The 19,859-nt window shown below is 46.2% G+C and overlaps 1 protein-coding gene across 1 annotated transcript; it reads left to right on the top strand.

The window, feature by feature from the left end:
- The first annotated feature begins 6 nt into the window (after positions 1-6).
- On the top strand, positions 7-16,512 carry LOC144100490 (uncharacterized). Its single transcript, XM_077633431.1, has 6 exons — positions 7-106; positions 2,766-2,912; positions 5,751-5,898; positions 7,665-7,758; positions 10,136-10,338; positions 16,425-16,512. The coding sequence occupies exons 3-6, from the start codon at positions 5,820-5,822 to the stop codon at positions 16,484-16,486; spliced, it is 438 nt and encodes a 145-aa protein (XP_077489557.1). The 5' UTR covers positions 7-106; positions 2,766-2,912; positions 5,751-5,819; the 3' UTR covers positions 16,487-16,512.
- The last annotated feature ends 3,347 nt before the right edge of the window (positions 16,513-19,859 follow it).

Here is a 19,859-nt window from a genome sequence, read left to right on the forward strand (position 1 = left end):
CGTCCAAGCTAGTCTCAGCATGGCGTCGCTCGAGCCAGCGCAGTACGGTGAACATGTCCACGTCGAGCGAGATCTGCCCTTCGCCCCAAAGAGCGGATTACAAGCGGTGAGCACCTGCATCCCTGGACAAATGTAGCTCAGAGCGGAGGCACTCTCCTCTTTATTCTTGCAAGTACTCAGACCCTGCGAGAGCATATTTGATTATTGGAACACCGTGAAAAGATGGTTGCACCGTAGAGCTTAGGGAAGGGTGCGTCAAGCAGTGTTCTCTATAGACTGTCACCTGGAGCCTGCTGATATCTTGAGTGACTGGCGGAAGCACTCTCGCTGAACCAAAGCACTATTTCGATGTGATGCAATAAGACGTTGAATATTCTGTGAGCACTTTCAAAAGGATGGCAGCTGTGTCAAGTCGAGCTTTCTCTGGCAAAATTTGGAATTTGGAAAATTGTAAGACACTGTTATGGAAATATTGAAGGTAATGGTCCATTATTCTACTATGTAGCAAAATTTTTTCCTTAGTGTTTTTCGTCGTTTCCACTGATCAGTTAAGACTTCCATAGAAAACCAATGGGGAACGCTTTTGATGATAAGAAAAACGTGATAGAAAAAAATACAAGATTGCCGTCGGGTTATCCGCGAATATATTGCTTGTTATCGTGAAATCTCATGTGAAAAAAATTGCGTTCATAAACGGTATCCCACTCAAAATGTTTTGTTCCAGAATTTTTGGGTATGAGCTTGAAGACAAGTTGCTGCAGATTGATAGTTGACAACAGCGCGGTTGACAACACGGATTTGAAAGGAAGGCAGACTGGAGTAGGTCTTTTCTGGCATGGCTGTTCGTGGCTTTGTTGATGTATCTACTGCGGTAAAAAATCATGCGTTCATTGCCGAGACAATCAGGTTTTAAAATTTTCCCGCCCCTTGGTTCAAACTCATGACTTCAAGGCCTGAACAGACTTCCACAAGTTAATAGCAATGCAGTCTTGCCTGCAGGATCCGTGCAGCAAAACACTATCTTGACAGCTTGCTTCTGAAACCTCCCGAATGTGGCGACACACATATTTGATGTTTGCTGCGCAGCTATTAGGCGCCCGTTCCTATGTGTAGCGCTGGTGGCATTGTTATGACTGTAAGAGCTTGATGGGCAGAGCGCCAAAAGGAGCGTAAGCAGCGAGCATTGGAGCAAAACACGCAACGCGAAGAAAACCATACGAACACCAACACTGACTACGCACTTTGATGCATGGCAGTTAGTAATTGAAAACTAGCTATGCCTAACACACAAGAGCCGCATGGCAAAACTGCGTCAGCATGAAGAGGCCTGGCCGCGTAAACTGCACAAACCTGAAACCGGATATACAGAGGAAGATTGTACCTATTGTATCAGTGGTGGGTACCCGGCGGCACTGGGGATCGAACCCCGCACATCCCGCATGCGAGGGGGATGCTCAACCACTACGCCACTGCTGCGGCTGTCCAGGTAAAAAGGCGATCAAAATAAATTCGAACAGTGGAATGCGTAGACGACGTATTGTTCGCGTTTCTTTCCATCGTGATAGTATAAGCGACACGAAGGCCCTCTCGCTGAGTGCTCCTGTACCAGCAAAAAGTTACCCGGAAAATTAACTCGTTTCAGCGGCCATTCATTTTCAACCCAAGCTCTCACAGCATGTCACTGGAAACTCTCAAAACTCTCGCTTCATTCAAAACCGTTTACATGTTAACATCAGGAAACACCTGATGACCGGGAAAGAGCTTCGACGGTGGAACCTTTTCCTATGTTAGCATGACAGTTTGCTCAACATGATTGCTTAACCGCGGCATATACCTTGAGGCTACATGCCCACAAATTCTGTACAAGCACAATTTTCAACCAGAAGTTTTTTTTACACGTCTTTTTTTTCGCATACTCTTAAGTTTCTTATAATTGTCATATATCTACAGATCTCCCTTCTGTAAGCTTGCATTTTTTTGCTACTAACGTTATTGCGACAGTAAAACGTGTTCGTCATACTATTGATGCAAACAGAAGCTTTGGCATTATGTAAGCATTATATGTGAATAATTTATTACATGTAAGCGTTTCTAAGTTAATAGCCAGAAAACAGCCTTCTAAACGCAAAACAACACGTTATCTTTGCGTTTCAGGAAAATATATTTAGTTATTATTACGCCTGCAACGACAGTTTATACAGTCTACACACTACCATACAGTGACTCGCCTGTCTGAATCGTCAAAGAAGGCGCATTTTCTATCCTGCTTCTGAAAACTATATCATACTTTGTAGTTTCAATGGCTACCTACCCTCCTAGTAGGTCGCCACAAAGTGTGCTACGCCGTCGTGGTGGCTGAGTAGTTATGGCGCTCGGCTTGCTGACCCGAAAGACGCGGGTTCGATCCCGGCCGCATCGGTCGAATTTCGATGAAGGCGAAATTGTAGACTCCCGTGTGCTGTGCGATGTCAGTGCACATTAAAGAACCCCAGGTGGTCAAAATTTCTGGATCTCTTCACTACGGCGTCCGTCATGGCCATAGTCGCTTTGGGAGGATGAACCTCCGTTAACCGAACCTAAGTGTGGTACTACAGCTTCAGAGCCATCTCCTACATGCGATGTGTATATGCACGCTTGGCAAACTCTCTACGCGCTTGTTATTATACTGCACGTAATGGAAGATTTGGCTAAGCAGGCGCCCGAAGAGCTTTACAGCTGCTGTCCGGATGGGACGAGTCAGCTTTCGATTTTGTCTTTTTGTCCAGAGGCACCAACGCCAGCGGCGACGGCTTAGAGCAGCAACAGCGGCGGTGGCCTCGAATGGAAAACATGCATGGAAGTGCAGTCTTCACGTGGGTGCAAGGCGGGACTCCGCAGCAACCATACTCAAGGCGGGCTTAAAGCGGGGATGGGTGAGCACGACAGACTCATCTGTTGTTCCCTTACATAAATGGTCTATATACAGTCTATAGACTTCTTATAGACTCTATTTCCTTCCTACAGAAATTTTTCAGTCTATTCGTAGTCTATAGACTGTCTGTAGACAAGTCTCCTAAAAGTGCATGGCCATACATCTATAGATTGTCTATAGACTGTCTATGGGATTTGCATTGGCTATAGACTGTTATCTAGGGTTTGTTTATAGAGTTTAAAGTCTTCGTAGACAGCAGTCTATGAATAGTCAACAGACTCTATAAAAAATATGTAAGGGTTAAGCTCCTGCCCCATGTCTTTACTCGTAGTGAAAATGGACGAGCAGTAAGCATATAATAAGGCAGTGCTGCCAGAGTGCAGATATAGGAAGTTTTATTTAGGAGTGCAGTTTTCATAAGCTCAGCGAAGCAGTAATTGCGAAGCTTTGTTTTTGCATTCAAAGCGTCCTGTTTTCATTCTTACGGTCTTCCCGACGTTTTCCTGGACCTGTTTGGACTTCGAGGGTATCGTGTAGGCGTGCACATTTCCCGTTTAGCAAAGCACTGCGAAACCTGTTCCTTTAACGCCAAACTCCTTGCCTTGTGGAGATGCACGAGTGACACTGTGTGACCGTGTGTGATGCACGGTCACACACGCCTGGCACCGTCATGTGTGAAGCACGCTTAGCATGAACATATACCTACGCCCGCGCCCCTACGCATACCTTATATATGACTGGTTCTGCATAAGGCTGCTCCAATACTCATTACTATAGGGACGTTCACTATAAATTGATCATAGCATCATTAATGCCATAGACAAAAAAAATCGTAAACATAGCTTTTTTGCACTCTCTTTTATGTGAATAGTACGCACGAGTCCGGCATTTTATGCCATCTGCACAATGCACAGTCAAGTTGTTCAATTTTGCAGGCAATTTACACCTACTTTATTGTCATTGGAGGTTACTCAAGGTAATAGCAATCCGATACCTTACCATAAAAATTTCTGATCACGACATCATAGACTGTCATTTATATTCATCCATCACCTCAGATACTTAATACCTGCTTCAGAGGTTCATTACCGTGGCAGCACACAGCCACCTATTCATATTCCACCTCACCAATAACTTGACGCGAGCGGAACCACCTGTCTGCCGCACTACCTGCTATCACAGACACCGATCATTTCCGCGGCGCACTTGGAGATGCAATGATGCAATATACACCAGTTTCAGTCCTTCAACTATGAACTGCGCTTATATCACGTTACAGTTCGTTGCTGTCATTTTCGGCCTTCCATTTTTATTTGTATAAACACAATTAAAACACAATTAAAAGCGAAATTAAAAATTGCCGCCACCGTCTGCAAGACGTTGAAGTAACGAGCGTTAGTGGTTTGGTTTACTAGAATAGATATGAATTAGATTAAAGTGAGGTACCCCAATAGAAATACGAATTCGACGTCGTGCATTATCAGAGATGGCACCAATCAATCAACAATTCTGTATGTAAATGACTTCAGTAATCTATCACCAATTGGATTGCTATATCAATTTACTACAGAGGCCGCCATCTGGTAATCCATGGACTTTGAAAATTCCACGCCGAAGGGAGGTGGTAGCACATCCAAAGAAATCGAGAAACGTGACGCGTAAGAACTAACGCTCTTGAAAGAATTCGCCTAATGCATTTCTACCGCATCGATCATCTATTTTTTTTGTTTAATGGTATTTTCTTTTCAATATCTTGAGGTTCTTCAGCCCCTGCCTTCTATACCTTCCTGTTAACCGTGAGGGTGTATCTAAACCCCTGGTAGTCGAAGCGAATTCTCGAAAGCCTCCACTAAGGCGCCTCTTTTCACTGCTTTTTAACTGCTTCATGCTTCTTTAACGGAACAGTTAAGGTGTTCACCTATAGACATTATTCAGGTGTTCACCGAGACTGTTACTAAGCCTTTTCTTTGCCTGTAACCAATGTTCAACATCGCTGATACCTGTTATGTACAGTCGGGAACTTAACTAGGGTGCACCGCGCACTGCTGCGTGACTGTCTTACGATGTTTTTCGGCTTATTCGCCGGGCAGGAACAGTGCACGGGTGAAATGAATGATGCGCCTCTAGATAAAAATGGCAGGCAATCTGCCTGCCATATCGCCATATTTGGTGCTGCGTGAGGGTGGCACATCGATGCTACCTAATCTAAGCTAGCGTGGTAAGGTAAATCGATGTGTGAAGAATGTGGAGATGAGCTCACGGTAAACCGCATACAGCTAATGTCGTGTTCTTTAGTTCCTGAAAAGCAGTGCACCCAAACAGGCTATAATATGCAAAAATAGTTTCATACAAGCTTGTTCACACTGCAAACACAATAAATCTCGCGTTTGGTGCATGGCAGTCTTTGGTGTTTGTGTCATTAAAGATACCACAGCCGCCGTGGTGCCTGCTGGCCCGAAAGACGCGGGTTCGATTCAGCCACGGCGCTCGAATTTCGTCATCGGCGAAATTCTAGAGGCCCGTGTAGTGTGCTATGTCAGTGTATGTTGAAGAATTCGCAGTGGTTGAAATTACCTTAGCCCTTCACTACGGCGTCTCTCATGGCCTGAGTCGCTATGGGACGTTGAACCCCCGTAAACCGAACAAAAACAAAGTGTGTTACTACGGCTTCAGAGCCGTCTCCTACATGCGAAGTGATAATGCACGTTTGCCAAACTCTCTAACGGCTTCTCATTATCATGCACATAATGGAGGATATGGATGAGCAGGCGCCCGAAAAGCTTTTATAGCTCCTGTGCTGATGAGACGAGTCAGCTTTCGCTTTTGTCTTTTTGTCCAGAGGCGACATCGCCAGCTGTGACGGCCTCGGAGGAGCAGCAGCGGCAGTGTCTTCGAATGTAAAACATGCATGGAAGTGCATTCTTCACGTGGGTGCGAGGCGGGACTTCACAGCAACCCAACTCAAGGCGGGCTTACAGCGGGGATGGGTGAGCACGACTGAAGCATCAGTTGTTTCCTTACATAAATAGTCTATATACAGTTTATAGACTTCTTATAGACTCCATTTCCTTCCTACAGATATCTCTTTTTGTTTATTCGTAGTCTATAGACCAAATACCACTAATAGTGTATCACACATTAATCAAACATTAAGCCTCGCGTTTGGGGCAAGATAGCCTTTGGCTTATGTGTCACTAAACCCAATACACGCACTTGAACTCCAACCAGTACCTCACTACATGCAGGTCGAAATCATTACTACTATAAGACAGTGAAAAAGTTTTTACTTTTTAAAATGCAATGTTCGTAAGGGCAAAACCTTGTTAAGGCTGTCCATATGTACTAGAATTACGATCCTTTCGCAGAAAATGTTACCGCTCTTGACTAACCAGTCGATAAATAAGCCATTGACTCACGCGTCGACCCGCAAGCCACGAGTTTGTCAGAAGTGCCCCGAAAGCTGGATCCAGTCACGATGGAACTACAGTGCTAGTGTCTCATCTAACTGAAAAATCTATGAAAAAAACACTTGCTGACACACGGCATGTTCTTTTTAACGAAGTTTCCTGCTTTTCTGCGTGGTACTGCTTGTGCGGTAGGTATTTCTTCTGCAAAGGAGTTTTGTAGAACGCTTGGCTTGCGAGCGGTAGTAATTCTTGCAAATCATGATAAATAAGATAATTGGGCGAAATTTGTCATTTAGTACAGCACTAAATTTGTCCGCTTGACACGGGTAAGTGTTTTCCAACCACGGTCAAGGCGTTCGCGTGTCCTGCAGTGTGGTGTCCTCTTTGTCGACCGTGCATTAAAGCAACAAATCTTGCATTCTTATAGGCGAGATTGAATGCTGGCCCTGAGAGCTGAGCTGACGCACAACAGATGTGGCTCCAACTAGCTCTGCAGAAAAGGAATTCAGTGCGTGGATGCATACGATTTTGCCTTAACTGTGGAAAAAAAGCTGCCGCCACCGTCTGGAAGACGTTGCAGTAACGAGCGTTAGCTGTTGGGTTTACTAGATTTCATATGACGTCATAATCACGTGGTTTCACTTCTGTACGCCACATTGCATTTTGACGCAGTCATTGGCGCCCGAATTTTCCCGCCATCTTGGATTATGACGTCGCCCAAGTCGGCCACCATATTGGAATAGTTACTGAAGTCATCAATTAATTACCATTATTGGCCGACATCTTGGATTTATAAGTGACGTCACCAATCAATCACCAATTGGATATATCAGCGACATTATCAATCACCAATTTTGCATACTAATGACGTCACAAATCAATCGCCAGTTGGGTTGCTATATGTATTCACTATTGGGGCCGCCATTTTGAATTCCTCTGACTTGGAAAATTCCACGCCGAAGAGAGCTGGTAGCAGAGTCCAAGCAATCAAGAAACGTTATGAGCAAGATGTAACGCTCAAAAGAAAACTTTTTATTAACCACCTGGGATCATCACAGCTGCCATCACACATAACAGTAAGCAGCTGTCGACTGTGAATAATTTCCAGGGCAGCAGCTAGGCAGCATTCTTTAGTTGCCAGCATTTATATTATGGTGCCTCAGCACCGTCCCAGATTTTTTTATATATTTGAACGCGCTTAGGCATAATTAACGGCGTACCACAGAAAAGCGACAGCTCTAATTTTTAGGAACAAATTTAATTCCACGCTGGCTAATGGTAGGTGAAAGGCAATAGGCAATTATACTTCCATGTAGACGCAAATTTCTTTCAATGCCTTCTCGCAGTCGGCGCTCTTCTGGGCACCGTGCATCGATGCCAACCTCATCCCGGGACCGAAGGCAATGCCTTGGGCCTGCTGAACATCCTCCTCAGGCAGAGGTAAGTTCTCTCCTCTTATTCAACTGAGTCAGGCACAGCTTACAAACAGGAGTGCGGTTGTTCCTGGTGCAAGAAAGAACCGTAACTGTATCGGCCCCTCCTGCGAGTCTCCTGCAAAAATTAGCACCTGCTCAGTCTGTGCCATTCTTTGGGTGCACACAACAAATCATTCAACATGTTTGTTTAGCGGCTGCCACTCAAGCTAGAATAGGCATTGGGGTGACAGGTAATAGCTGTAATAGGTCTCGTATTCACATAGAGACCTGCCGCAGTTAACATCGAATTCGAGCAAGACCAAAAATTTTAGCGTCCACGTGTGTCGGTAAAAATCGTACCGCATGTGATCGCCGACGCTTCAGAGGCTAGAGTGAGTGTGACGTCATGCATGCGCCGCCCACTAAGGTGCAGCCAGAACCGAAACTAATAGCAACAATAAATAATTCACAGTTCGATTACTACAGCGTAACACAAGATTCAGCGAAAACTGTTTAAGACCACTGGTGTAGTGGTCACATGACGCACCCCTGCACTGGCAGGCGGCTTGTTCCAAACAGAGCCACCTGGAGGCTTATGCGACCCAGGGTGACCGGCGAAACCGGTGGGTGCTAACGCATCCTTCCTCCCATCGCTTACGCTGACGACGGCGGACAACTATGACGCAGAGCCAAGGAATGGCCGCCTAACAGCTATCGCTGGAAAACTCAGCACCGTTGACGCCCTTACTGGAAGTGACGTCGTTTCAGCTCTTGTGACGTCGCTCTCCTCCAGCAGATGTCATTTATCCACTCTGGTGACATTAATTCCCTCCAGCCATTGAGAAATATTCGGTCTGGTGAACTCGCCAGACGGGAGCATTCCCATTGGCTGGAGGAAGGGATGTCATCAGACCAAAGTGACATCACGGGTAGAGGCATTAACACATGCTAATGCCACCGCATTGCCAACACTTTGGACCACTAGCTGTTAAGACGTCAGCTGACATCGAGCACCGTAGTGCCGCTTTTGCATTTTGCGTACGTGGCCGAAGCGCACCAGTCAAAAAACGCAACACGTCCCCCCCCCCCCCCCCCCCCACTCCAATACTTCCGGCGGGAATAGCAAGTAAAAAAGCAGCGTCGATGTCAGTCAACCTATAGCTTATGACGTTATCTGGTGATGTTGCTGGGATATTCGTACAGAAAGCAATACTCGACAGCTTACAGTACACGTCCGGTCTGTGTGGTCGGACGTGACAGTAGGCTGATGGAAATAAATTTCGCCGGGATTGAGCAAGCATTCACGGCGGGGCATGACTAACGGTCGTTGCTGGGCCGTCCGTTTGAGGCGCCCTTGTTGAAGCATCTGGGCTACCTGCACTGAGCTCAAAGGTTACCCGCGTGACAGCCGTGTGCCTTAGACTAACAGAACCAAGAAAAGGGAGACATCGCGACTTCTCGCTCGAAAAAATACTCAACCATGGCGGAAGTAGGTAGGAACAGGGACATCATGACACCTGTGCTAGAACAGAGCAAGAAACTCATAGAGGTCATCGAGAAGAAAAGCGAAACGTTCCACGTAATGCCCGATTTAAGAAAGGTTCTCCCGGACTTGGGGACTGTGGGCGCTGCACACATGGAACCTAGAGTTTGCTTTAGAGTGTCGCCACGATGACCACTTTGCGTGGTCGGCCGTTGTTCTGATCGCTTCAGACTAAAAACGGCTCTGTTGCATATTAAGGGGCCAGCTCGAATTTGTCAATGGGCCATCGCAGAAAGCCTTGTTGCTTGGGAAGAATTTCACAGATGTCGCCGGGGGTTAGCGAAACCAGGAACGTGGTCTGGGAACAGTGGGCAGTGATCTATTTACATGTACGATTTATTTACATGTAAGACGGCGTACGGCACGGCGCGTCCTTTTACATTCTCTCTCTCTCTTTGGAATGCAGCATGTAAAATCGTCTGGCATGCTTAAAATAGGCTACACACTTTGTGCTACAGATAGTAGTTTTTTTTTATTCGCCTCGGTTGTAAGCAAACTTAAACTACGCTTTACCATAATGATGTTAGTGCAAGTGCATATGAAGTAACAACGTGCTACTTTTGAATGGCAATAGTTTTTGAACTGTAGAAGAACTGAGAATTGGGTGAGTTGGTTGTGATCCATCGCATTAAGAACCAGCGCTAAAAAACACACACGGAGGACGAGACGAGACATCAGCGCCTTCGTGTGTCTCGTGTCGTCCTGTGTGTGTGTTTTTAGCACTGGTTCTTAATGCGATAGTTTTTGATACGGATAGGTACTACACATCAGGCCGCACGGTATTGCATGTTTATGACAATGACATGAAGCAATACAGAGGCACTTTAAAGGTTTCTCTGCATATCAGCCACTCTTGCAGCAGCCCAGGCGACCGGCGCGGCTTTTTCGTCGTCATGGAAGCAGTCGTCGGAGGTACCAAGTACCCCAGGTGTACTCCGGCACCTGGTTCTGGCCAGGAGAGGCGTGAACACCGACACAGCTTGTTGCGTCGCTCGAGCCAGCTGAGTTCGAATAACATGTCCGCGCCTATACATGCTGTTGCGCCGAAGGAAAGAGCGAATGGTGAGCCCTTGCTTCTCTACCAAAACATAGCACAGAGCCGACGCGCTCTCCTCGTTGCTTTGGCACCAAGACGCTAAACTACCAGAAGAGTTTCATTCCGTGAGCGCAGCGATGGTCTAGTGGTTGAGCATCCGGGAGGTGCGGGGTTCAATCTCCAGTTGCACCGGGTACCCACCGGTGATGCAATGGGTACAAGCTTTACCCTGGCTTGGTGCTCGGCTTCTGCAGGGTGAAATGCCTGAAAAATGGGTCTTTGACCCTCCCTTGAGTAATCGAAAATGCCTTCTGCCATGGAGCTCTTTGGATAGAGATGCCCTTGAGCCATAAAAACCCATCATGATCATCATCATCGAGTTGCATTTCATAAACCCCATATCACACACATATGGGGCACCAGAATGTGCAAAGGATCCTATTTCTTCGCCAACACGTGAACTAAGCTTAAGAAAACAAAACAACGCAGAAGCGCGGGACAAGAAAGAAGCAATTCGTATTTATTTCGCCAGAAGCGAAATATATACAGCTGAAAAAAAAACGAGTTGCTGGTCGGCGCGTAGTGCTGCCGTATTGTTTCTCGTCCCGTGTTTCGCCGCAGTTTTTTCTTCTTAAGTTTGTTTAGGCAATCAAGAACCTACCGCATTGATCCGGTCATGTGAGCAACTTTTTGACTGAGATGCGTCCGGTCAAATTGCATTTGGGGAAGTAGGAAAAAAAACTGCTTGATTATTTTTTTTTTCGAAACGAATATACGAACTTGTGTCTGATGAGGATAATAACAATGCTGAAGGTCATGGCGTAAATTTTTTGGGCGAGCTCCTTCCGTAGCATCCGCAGTGCGGTACGGAGTATTCCGTCGCTGTGGACCCATTTCTAGTCCTTTCTGCTCAGAATAACAACACAACGACCGCGACTGAAGTCGAGCCAGAAAGGACCGGTACCAAACCTTGAATAACGGTGATCCTGTGAAGAAACCCTGCAGGAGAAAAAAAGTCCGCCACCGTCTAGGAGACGTTGAAGTAACGAGGGTTAGTTTTATTGGCCGCGCATAAAACGAGTCTTTCCGCATCTAGCGGGGCCAGTGCAGAAAACCCTGAGCGGTTCGGAAAAGTAAACCAACTTTTCCACCTAGCGAAGGGATCGGTGCCTAGCGCCATCGGCCAGAGAAATTACGATCCACATCTACCCGTTGTCGAGTTGCGCCCCCTCAGGATACGTCCCAAACGAAATCTGCTTCGTTTGGGGGGGTCAAGCTGGAACTAGAATTCGGCTTGCGGTGCGATATGGTACCTCTTCAATTAGTAATTGCCTGCATACAATGTTTACTTATTACTAAACTGTGGTTTTATTTCTATACCACAATTCATAGGGCTTCACTTGCCTACCAAATTCGGCACACAGCTGTCCCCAGATGGGTGCCCCTTGCTGTCGGAGTATGTATAGCGGAACGAATTTAAGAATTGTCAACGGCTCTACAAGTCTCAATGCGAGATGTGCTGCATTCAAGTTTCTGCCACAGATAGCGCTGTGATCTCAGGGTGGCAGGAGGCCCCCACGAAATCTCGAATCGTGATGAGCGGTTGCTGCAACAGGTGGCGCTGTGATATCAGGATGGTAGCAGACACCACGAAATGTGCAAACGTGATGACAAAGAGCTAACGTTCTAAAAATTACTGGTCATAGTTTTTGCTACATAAGCTTGAAATAAATCGAATTTAAGCGAATTGCAGCAGAACTTTTACCACTCCTCTAGCAGACACGGCGCTTGTCACTTTACAAACAGGGAATAGAATCTAAACCTGTGTTTAAAGCGGATAGCAGGTGCTTCTGAGAGCAAGAAATTAGTGTTTAGTTCTGCAAGCATTGAATGTCTTGGTTACCTGGGAGTTAGATACCTTTGGCTAAGCATCTCGAATCTATTAAACCTTTTCACTAAGACATGTAGTACAAAAACTTTACGTGGGTGAAAATGTACAGTCTTAAGTACCTCGATGTGTTTGGAAACAGGTTGCTTTAGACTGCCGATTGGTGAGTGCAATGAACAGAAGGAAAATCTGAGCGAAATTCTTGAATCCTACTGTAATGATGTGCTTAAAAATCGTCAAATGTTTTCGTTCTGGCCCACGTTGAAATCACCTTGCTGCCCCGTGTCAGTCACGACAGTGCAATCGCATCTGTGCAATGACAGTGCAGGCAAAGAGACCTCCGCTCATTGCAGACCGCTAATTATTTGGGGTGAAGTAGAGATCGGAAGTGAAATTTATTATTTGGCATAGAGCAATGTAATCTGGCATGCTTATTGGAGTAAATTGAATAATTAAATGCAAAGGTTGACTTAAATACCTTGAGTAGCCTCACATTATTAATTCTTCTGAGCTCAATTCTCATACAAGTACAAATCGGATGTTTTCTAAGATCTGAATTGTTTTCCGAGACTTCCGCCACTTGATGCCCACGTCATTTCAAATCCAGAACCTTTAGTTATTATTTATACCTCAAATGGAGTTTTCTGTCATTTTTACGTAAGGTTTCTATGGATATTTATTGTTAAGCAGATGTCATATTGTGGTGTAACCACCTATTCTTAGGATGCAGCGACCATATCCCAAGCTATCTTATTATTACCCGCCATTCTAAATTTCCCCAGCCAGGTGTAGGCAGCGCATTGACTGGGCAGTTTTTAAATTACTTATGGAGGCTGCTTGCACAGAGGGCTTCTCTACCGGTCTTGAACAAAAAATTAAGGAGGCCATGGAACACGCCACCTGCCCCTTTAACCTTGTCACTAAATACATAGATTTTGACTTCGAATTGCAGCGACTACGATCACAACGGCGCAGGGCAGAGCGCAGATACCGACGCACAAAGTCGCGCCTAGATCTAAGAGATGCTAGGCGCATACAGAAGAAGATTCAGCGCAGAATTCAGGCACTACAAACACAACGCTGGAGGACGTTTTGCCAAACACTTGATCCACGGAAGCCTTTGTCACGCGTTTGGAGTCTAATTCGGTGTCTTCGCATGTCCCCTATACAGCGCTACCCGTTCAAATCCGTAGCGCTCCACCAAAGGCGCAGTGTGGTTGAGGTAGCCGAAGATTTTTGCGCAAGAATAACAGGCCCTCCGAATTCAGGCGCAACGCTGCACTGCAACAATGTTCCACCCTCAAGAGATTCTCGGATCGATGCACTTTTCTCCATGGAAGAACTTGATGCTGCGCTTGCTTGTTGTAGAAGGTCATCCTCACCAGGGCCCGATGGTGTGACGTACTCCGCACTTGCCAACCTTGGCCAAGAAGCTCGATGGGCTCTTTTGGAAACTTACAACAAGTCATGGATTGCTGGCATAGTTCTCATGATTGGAAGACCGGTCGTCTGGTTCCACTTCTTAAGCAGGGGAAATCACCGCTCGACCTTTCATCATACCGTCCAATTGCACTCACCAGCTGCATCGGCAAAGTCATGGAAAGAATGCTGCTCACACGCGTGGAATGGTACTTGGAGCGATATCAGATTTATCCAACCTTCATGTCTGGGTTCCGACGGGGCCGCTCTTCTATCGACAACGTGGTTTACCTTGTAACGTCGGTACAACACAGCAAAAGTTTGAAAAGATTGACCGTGGCATTGTTTTTGGATATCAAGGGTGCGTACGACAACGTAACGCATCAGGCCATTTTGGACGCAATGGAAGCTGCTGAGATCGGAGTCCGCACGTTCAGCTGGATACATAGCTATTTATCAGAGAGGTCGTTTTTTGTCCTGACAGCGGACGGACCAACATCCTTACACCGAAATTCGCGCGGAGTCCCTCAGGGTGGAGTGCTGAGCCCAGTTCTCTTCAACCTTGCTCTCATCGGCCTGGTCGACGTATTGCCTCAATCTGCTCAGATCTCTGTATATGCAGATGATATCTGTATTTGGGCATCAGAGGTGAGCCGTCCTCAAGTTCGTGCAAGACTTCAAAAGGCGGCATCAATATTGACATCTTATCTTCGATTGCAGGGCCTGAACATTTCGACCGAAAAGTGTTCACTTGTGGCGTTAACACGCAAAATGTCACGCTACACCATTCGCATTAATGGTGCAGCCATTCACTATGAGAGAAGCCACAGATTCCTTGGTGTTGTCATCGACAGGAACCTCTCGTGGAGTCCACATGTCTACGACATGAGAAAGAGCCTAATTGCGATTGTCCACATCCTCTCCTTCCTCGGGGGAAAGTCCTGGGGCGCATCAGTGCGTTCTATGCTGCAACTGTACCGTTCCTTATTTCTGGGCTACATGCGGTACAGCCTTCCGATATTCAGTTCCATTAGAAAGACAAATATCAACACTGTTCAAAGTGTGCAAGCGCAAGCTCTCCGTATCTGCATTGGACTGCCTAAATGTGCATCAATAGCAGCAACTGTTCTTGTTGCCCGGGAACATCCTGTTACTACATACATTGCTGTTGACAACATGAGAACACATATTCGGCACCTAACACGGATTCCCTGTCATCACCTCGCAACACTCCCAATAATTAGGCTGCGTACTGCATTCGTCAAAGTCATTGAAGCTCATCGCGCATATCTTCCATCGGAGTTCACCCTGCGTCAAGACCGTGCTCACCCTCATGGAGTCTTCACGAACCGCGGGTTCACCTCTATATTCCTGGAATTACGAAGAAACCTGGTGTATCACTACCCACTCTCAAACAACTGACATTGAATCACCTGCATTCTTACCCAGTCACCGCATACATGTTTACACGGATGGATCAGTTCACTCGACCAGTTCTGCGGGGTCGGTGGTGATACCGGCCAGATCCATCTTCATGAAAGTGAAGACGACCTATCCAACATCTTCAACTGGTGCGGAACTCGCAGCCTTACGGGCTGCAGTAGAGTTCATCAGTCAAGAACCTCCACATGACTGGACGGTTTTCACCGACCCTAAAGCAGCCCTTCAAGCCCATTGGCGCTGGAGCTCACACTTTTAGCGTGGAACACGGGAGAGTTTTGCAACCTCCGCCTCAAGGCACTGGACCCTGGACTGTGCCTTCGTCTTCCACGTAACTTAGCACGTCGCGACGCAGCATTCTTGTGTCGTTTATGGATCGGTGTTGCTTTTACCAACCACTATGCTTTCCGGATGGGGATGGCCGACAGTCCTGCCTGTGAAAGCTGCGGTTGTGAGGAGACCATCGCTCATCTTCTCTGTGAGTGCCCTGCATTTGCGAGTGCAAGACATACACTGTGTTGTGCCCTGGACCACCTCGATCCTCGCCCATTAACAGAGCAAAAGATCCTCGGTCCGTGGCCACAGCAGTCGACTGCCCTCAAGGCATACAAGGCACTCTTTGCCTACTTGAGAGCGACTGGATTGAGTGACAAATTGTGACAGCGTTGTGCGTGTGTGTGTGTGTTTATGCCTTTTTCCCCTTCTCTCTTCCTCCTTTAAGCGCCCTAATCCCTCTTCCCCAGTGCAGGGTAGCCAACCGGAACCCCTTTCTGGTTAACATCCCTGTCTTTCCCTCCTCCGCTTTATCTATCTATCTATCTATTCTTAGGATCTTTTAATTACACCAATTATTCCTTAATTGCGTTCACTAATTAACGGTGTGACATCATTCTTCATAACGGCATATAAAATCATTATTTATTACTAATTATATAAACTTAGAACTCCTGGTGGCCGAAATTTCCGGAGCCCTTCTTTACGGCGTCCCTCAGCCTGAGTCGTTTTGGGACGTTAAACCCCCAAAACATTCGTTCGTCTGGAGTAGCGGCAGCTGCGAACATTCAGTGTGCCCCTTCGAATAAGCAGCAGTCAGTTATGTTGGGAAAAAAGGCTGGAAACGAAAGGTTTTTATATATTCATTGCATAAAACAACTTGTCAGCCCTTTTAAATTTAGACAAAAGGATTTAAACTAGAGCATGCTGTTTCACCGGCCTGATCGAAGATAGAACAGTGCCACGAGTCAAACTGCAGCAGTCAGGCTGTCAATCTTTGCGGTTTCAGTTATGGGAACGAGTGCTCGTGAGGAATAAGTTACCAGCTCCCCGGAACCCTAATGATCTTCCCATTATTTCCTTCACTTACAGGGCTTGACACCGTGCCCGTTCAGCAGGCAGCCAACCTGACCTTACAACCAACCCACCGCTAGAAACCACCACAGACGCTTGCGGCCGCTGTTCACAAGGTAACCCTCTTTTCGCCACTGTTTCGGTGCATGGTGCGAGCTACAGGGGGCACTGACTGCTCCCAATGGCTGCTCTAGCGCTAAGCATGAAGGTGCCAAAATAGGAACAACGTCCGGTGGGAAGGCCGGCGGCGGAGATAACCTCGTACCTTTGCCGTGCTCTTCCCTTAAAAAAATTTTTCTAGACAGTCAATAGACTGTCCATTAACATCTGTCGATAAAATCTATGAACTCTCTGTAGAAAAACCCTATAGAACAGTCTATAGGCAATACAAATCTTATACACAGTCTATCGATACATCTATAAATCCATGGCCATGCACTTTTGGTGCATGGTCATAGTCTATATGCATGGTCAGTACATGGCATAGTGCAAGGTCATAGTCTATACGTAATAGTCTATAGACTATGAATAAACAGAGGAATATACAGGGAGGCAATAGTCTATAAGAAGTCTACAGACTGTCTATAGACCATTTTTCTAATCCTTGGTACCGCGTATTTTGGTTATTACTTTTTTTCGCAATCAGTTTTTCTACTTTTTATTTGGTATTGCGTTTCCACTTATTACAGCAGCGTTGATAGCCGCAACCCGTGTTATTTCCAGACTTCGTTATCTAAGGCGGGGTTCCAAAGGCAAAAGTCGTTAATTTGATCATTCCTTAAGCTGCAAAGCATGTGTTCAGTGCTAAAGAAAGTATGAACAATGTGCCTTTTGACTAATATTCTTGAGTGCCAAAGATCTGTAGAACTTTTCACTGTATACAGCCTGACTGAATGCGCATGCGTCTTGGACTGTGCTGCGCATGCGCAGTAGATGCCTGCATAAAATCCGCCAATCAAAACGCTGCTCGCACACAGACAAGTGGAAATATTGATGCGCTCAAAACCTCAAATGTGAAATAGTAGCTGCTGTTTAACCCCTGCTGAACCTGGTTAGAGAGCGAAAGCTTTGGTTTATTGGGCAAGTAGACGCGTTTTTGCGCCTATAACGTTGAGTGCGTTCCGCACACTGGATAGGCAGTGCGCCCAACCTATGACCCTGGCAGGTGGCAGTTACTGGTTGATCGCGAAAGGTTGGTCACCTAATGAACGCTGTGGCCTATTTCACCACCCTCTGCCTGCAAATCTAAAGGTCAAATGTCAAACGGTGCGGCACCATGGTGGACCACATATGGTAAGGCCTATAACCACACTTGACCTAAGGCTCACTTTTCTACCTAACGTAGTGAAGCTTTCGCTTCAAAAGTGTTATATAAGTGTTCTCAGAGTTGATACGATACGGGCCACTCCGCAGATTTTGTGCCCGCAACGGGCCATTGTGCTACAGAATGGGCGGTACAGCTTGTAGTCAGTGTTCGTGCAATTCAGTGGTGGAAGCTCACGTAAGACGCTCTTTCCGCAGCACGGCCGATGTGGACGACCACTGCGTCGCAAAAAAAACTTTCGTCGCGTCTGGGGGAAAGTCCCAAGCGACCAGCCAGCCATTGACTTTCCTAATTTCACTGCAATGGTCGGGAGAGTACTTAGTTCTCAGTGAGTAGCGTACGGCAATTATCTCAGCTGTAGTGTGGCTGAGAACTTGGAATATCAATACAACAGCGCATACTTAACTCCCTGAATTTTCTTCACTGTGAGCACCACACAGGGTGAAACATATTGTCTATGCTGGTCGCGTCAACAGATCTACCTAAAAACCCTGCATCGTATGCAGTATTCCTTGATGTACGATGGCTAACATAATAAGGGAAGGAAATATAAGGAAATTCAGAGACAACTCCAGTGTCTCTGAATTTTCAGGCTTCGACACATCAGAAGCCGCTGGCTAGGGTACTACTTTCTTCGCCATATTTTGTTTCCATTGAAAGCGAGAATTTTCAGCCTGAATACATTGTTCAAGCCTCAAGGCTCGAGAGACGATTTACCAGTAAGCGTTTTAAGAGACGTGTAAAAATTTGTGCATATTGGCCTATTGGTGAAGTGCATAACACCCATGGGATCGTGCGCAGTAGACTCGTAATTAAAAAAAGAGCTATGTATTATTACTGGAGCGTAAACCTGACTGCATAAAAATGGTTGATGCTGCTCCCTCAAGCTACTCATTTTGTGAAATATTTTTTACTGCGTTCGCCAGTGGACTAAAAAAAGCACGTCGGTGTTGTGAAATATGTTAAATTCGACTTAAACAGGATAAATCGCTGCTAGATGTAGCACATCCTTTCTGTACAATTTTATACAAAACACCTTAAAACGTTAGCCTGGATATTTATGTCGCTTGCACACAAAAATTCGCTACATTCGAATCATCCGTAAACTGCTGTAATCGTTTAGGAATGAAGCTCAAGAAATGTGCATGACAAGGCTCGCGTCTGAGAAACGTTGGTGCCTTCACGCCACTGCGGCAATGCACAGTTGTGACATTTAACCAAGGGGTGCATTTCCTGGGCCCAGTCGTTCTTGTATCATATTTCAGGGATATTTGCAATTGGAGCTGAGCCATTCCTGCAGGTGGTTAACACCTGTCGCGACCACCTCTACGTTCGCACATCTCAGTGGAGGTTTCGTGTCTATCTTTGCTGGACAGGCGACATTGTAGCAAGTCTCCTAGAAGAAATTTATATCCGACACTACCAGCAGCCTTGAACTACAGTGTCACATGCACATCATGGTCTACGTGATAAACGACACAAAGGTAACGAAAAATACGTGATATATAGTGTGTACTTATACTTGGCTTTAGCGCCAGCTGCAAGCAACCGAATGCCGCGCCCCCAGTCGGCAAAGCAGAATTAGAGTAGGGCAAGGAAGGCATTGAGACAAGTGGGCGCGCGAAAAATGGTCTCTGGGCAAACTGGGTCTTTGGGCACACTGCATTCATTGGCATGTATGTAAGTATACGTGACCGAATACATGAGCTTCTTTAGCCGATTGGTGAGGTGCTTAACCTGCAGCTGCGAACACAATGCTTTGCGAATGTGTCTGACCTTTTTGAACAGAGCTTGTCGACTATCTTGCACAAGAAGTCTCCAGACTGCATTTCTGCAAAACCGGTTGCGGCATGGAGTCTACAAATGTGCACGAGACATTTAAAACTTCCTATTTAGGCTTCTGGAGCTGTTTTCTCGAAGTTAGTGAAGCCGGCCACATTGGAAATATCTGCTGGACAGAACTAAATGATAGAGCCGTTTCTTGGCCACACAGAAGGATCTCTTTTCAATAAAGGCAGAAGATAATGTGCTGTTGTTTTTTTGCAGTGTTTTATTAAAGGACACTCTAGCTGTCTTTTTATGGAAGCAGCTTCGGACTGTGAACAAAATAATTAATGGGGCACAAACGT

This window comes from Amblyomma americanum, chromosome 8 (assembly GCF_052857255.1).
Source record: "Amblyomma americanum isolate KBUSLIRL-KWMA chromosome 8, ASM5285725v1, whole genome shotgun sequence".
NCBI lineage: Eukaryota > Metazoa > Arthropoda > Arachnida > Ixodida > Ixodidae > Amblyomma > Amblyomma americanum.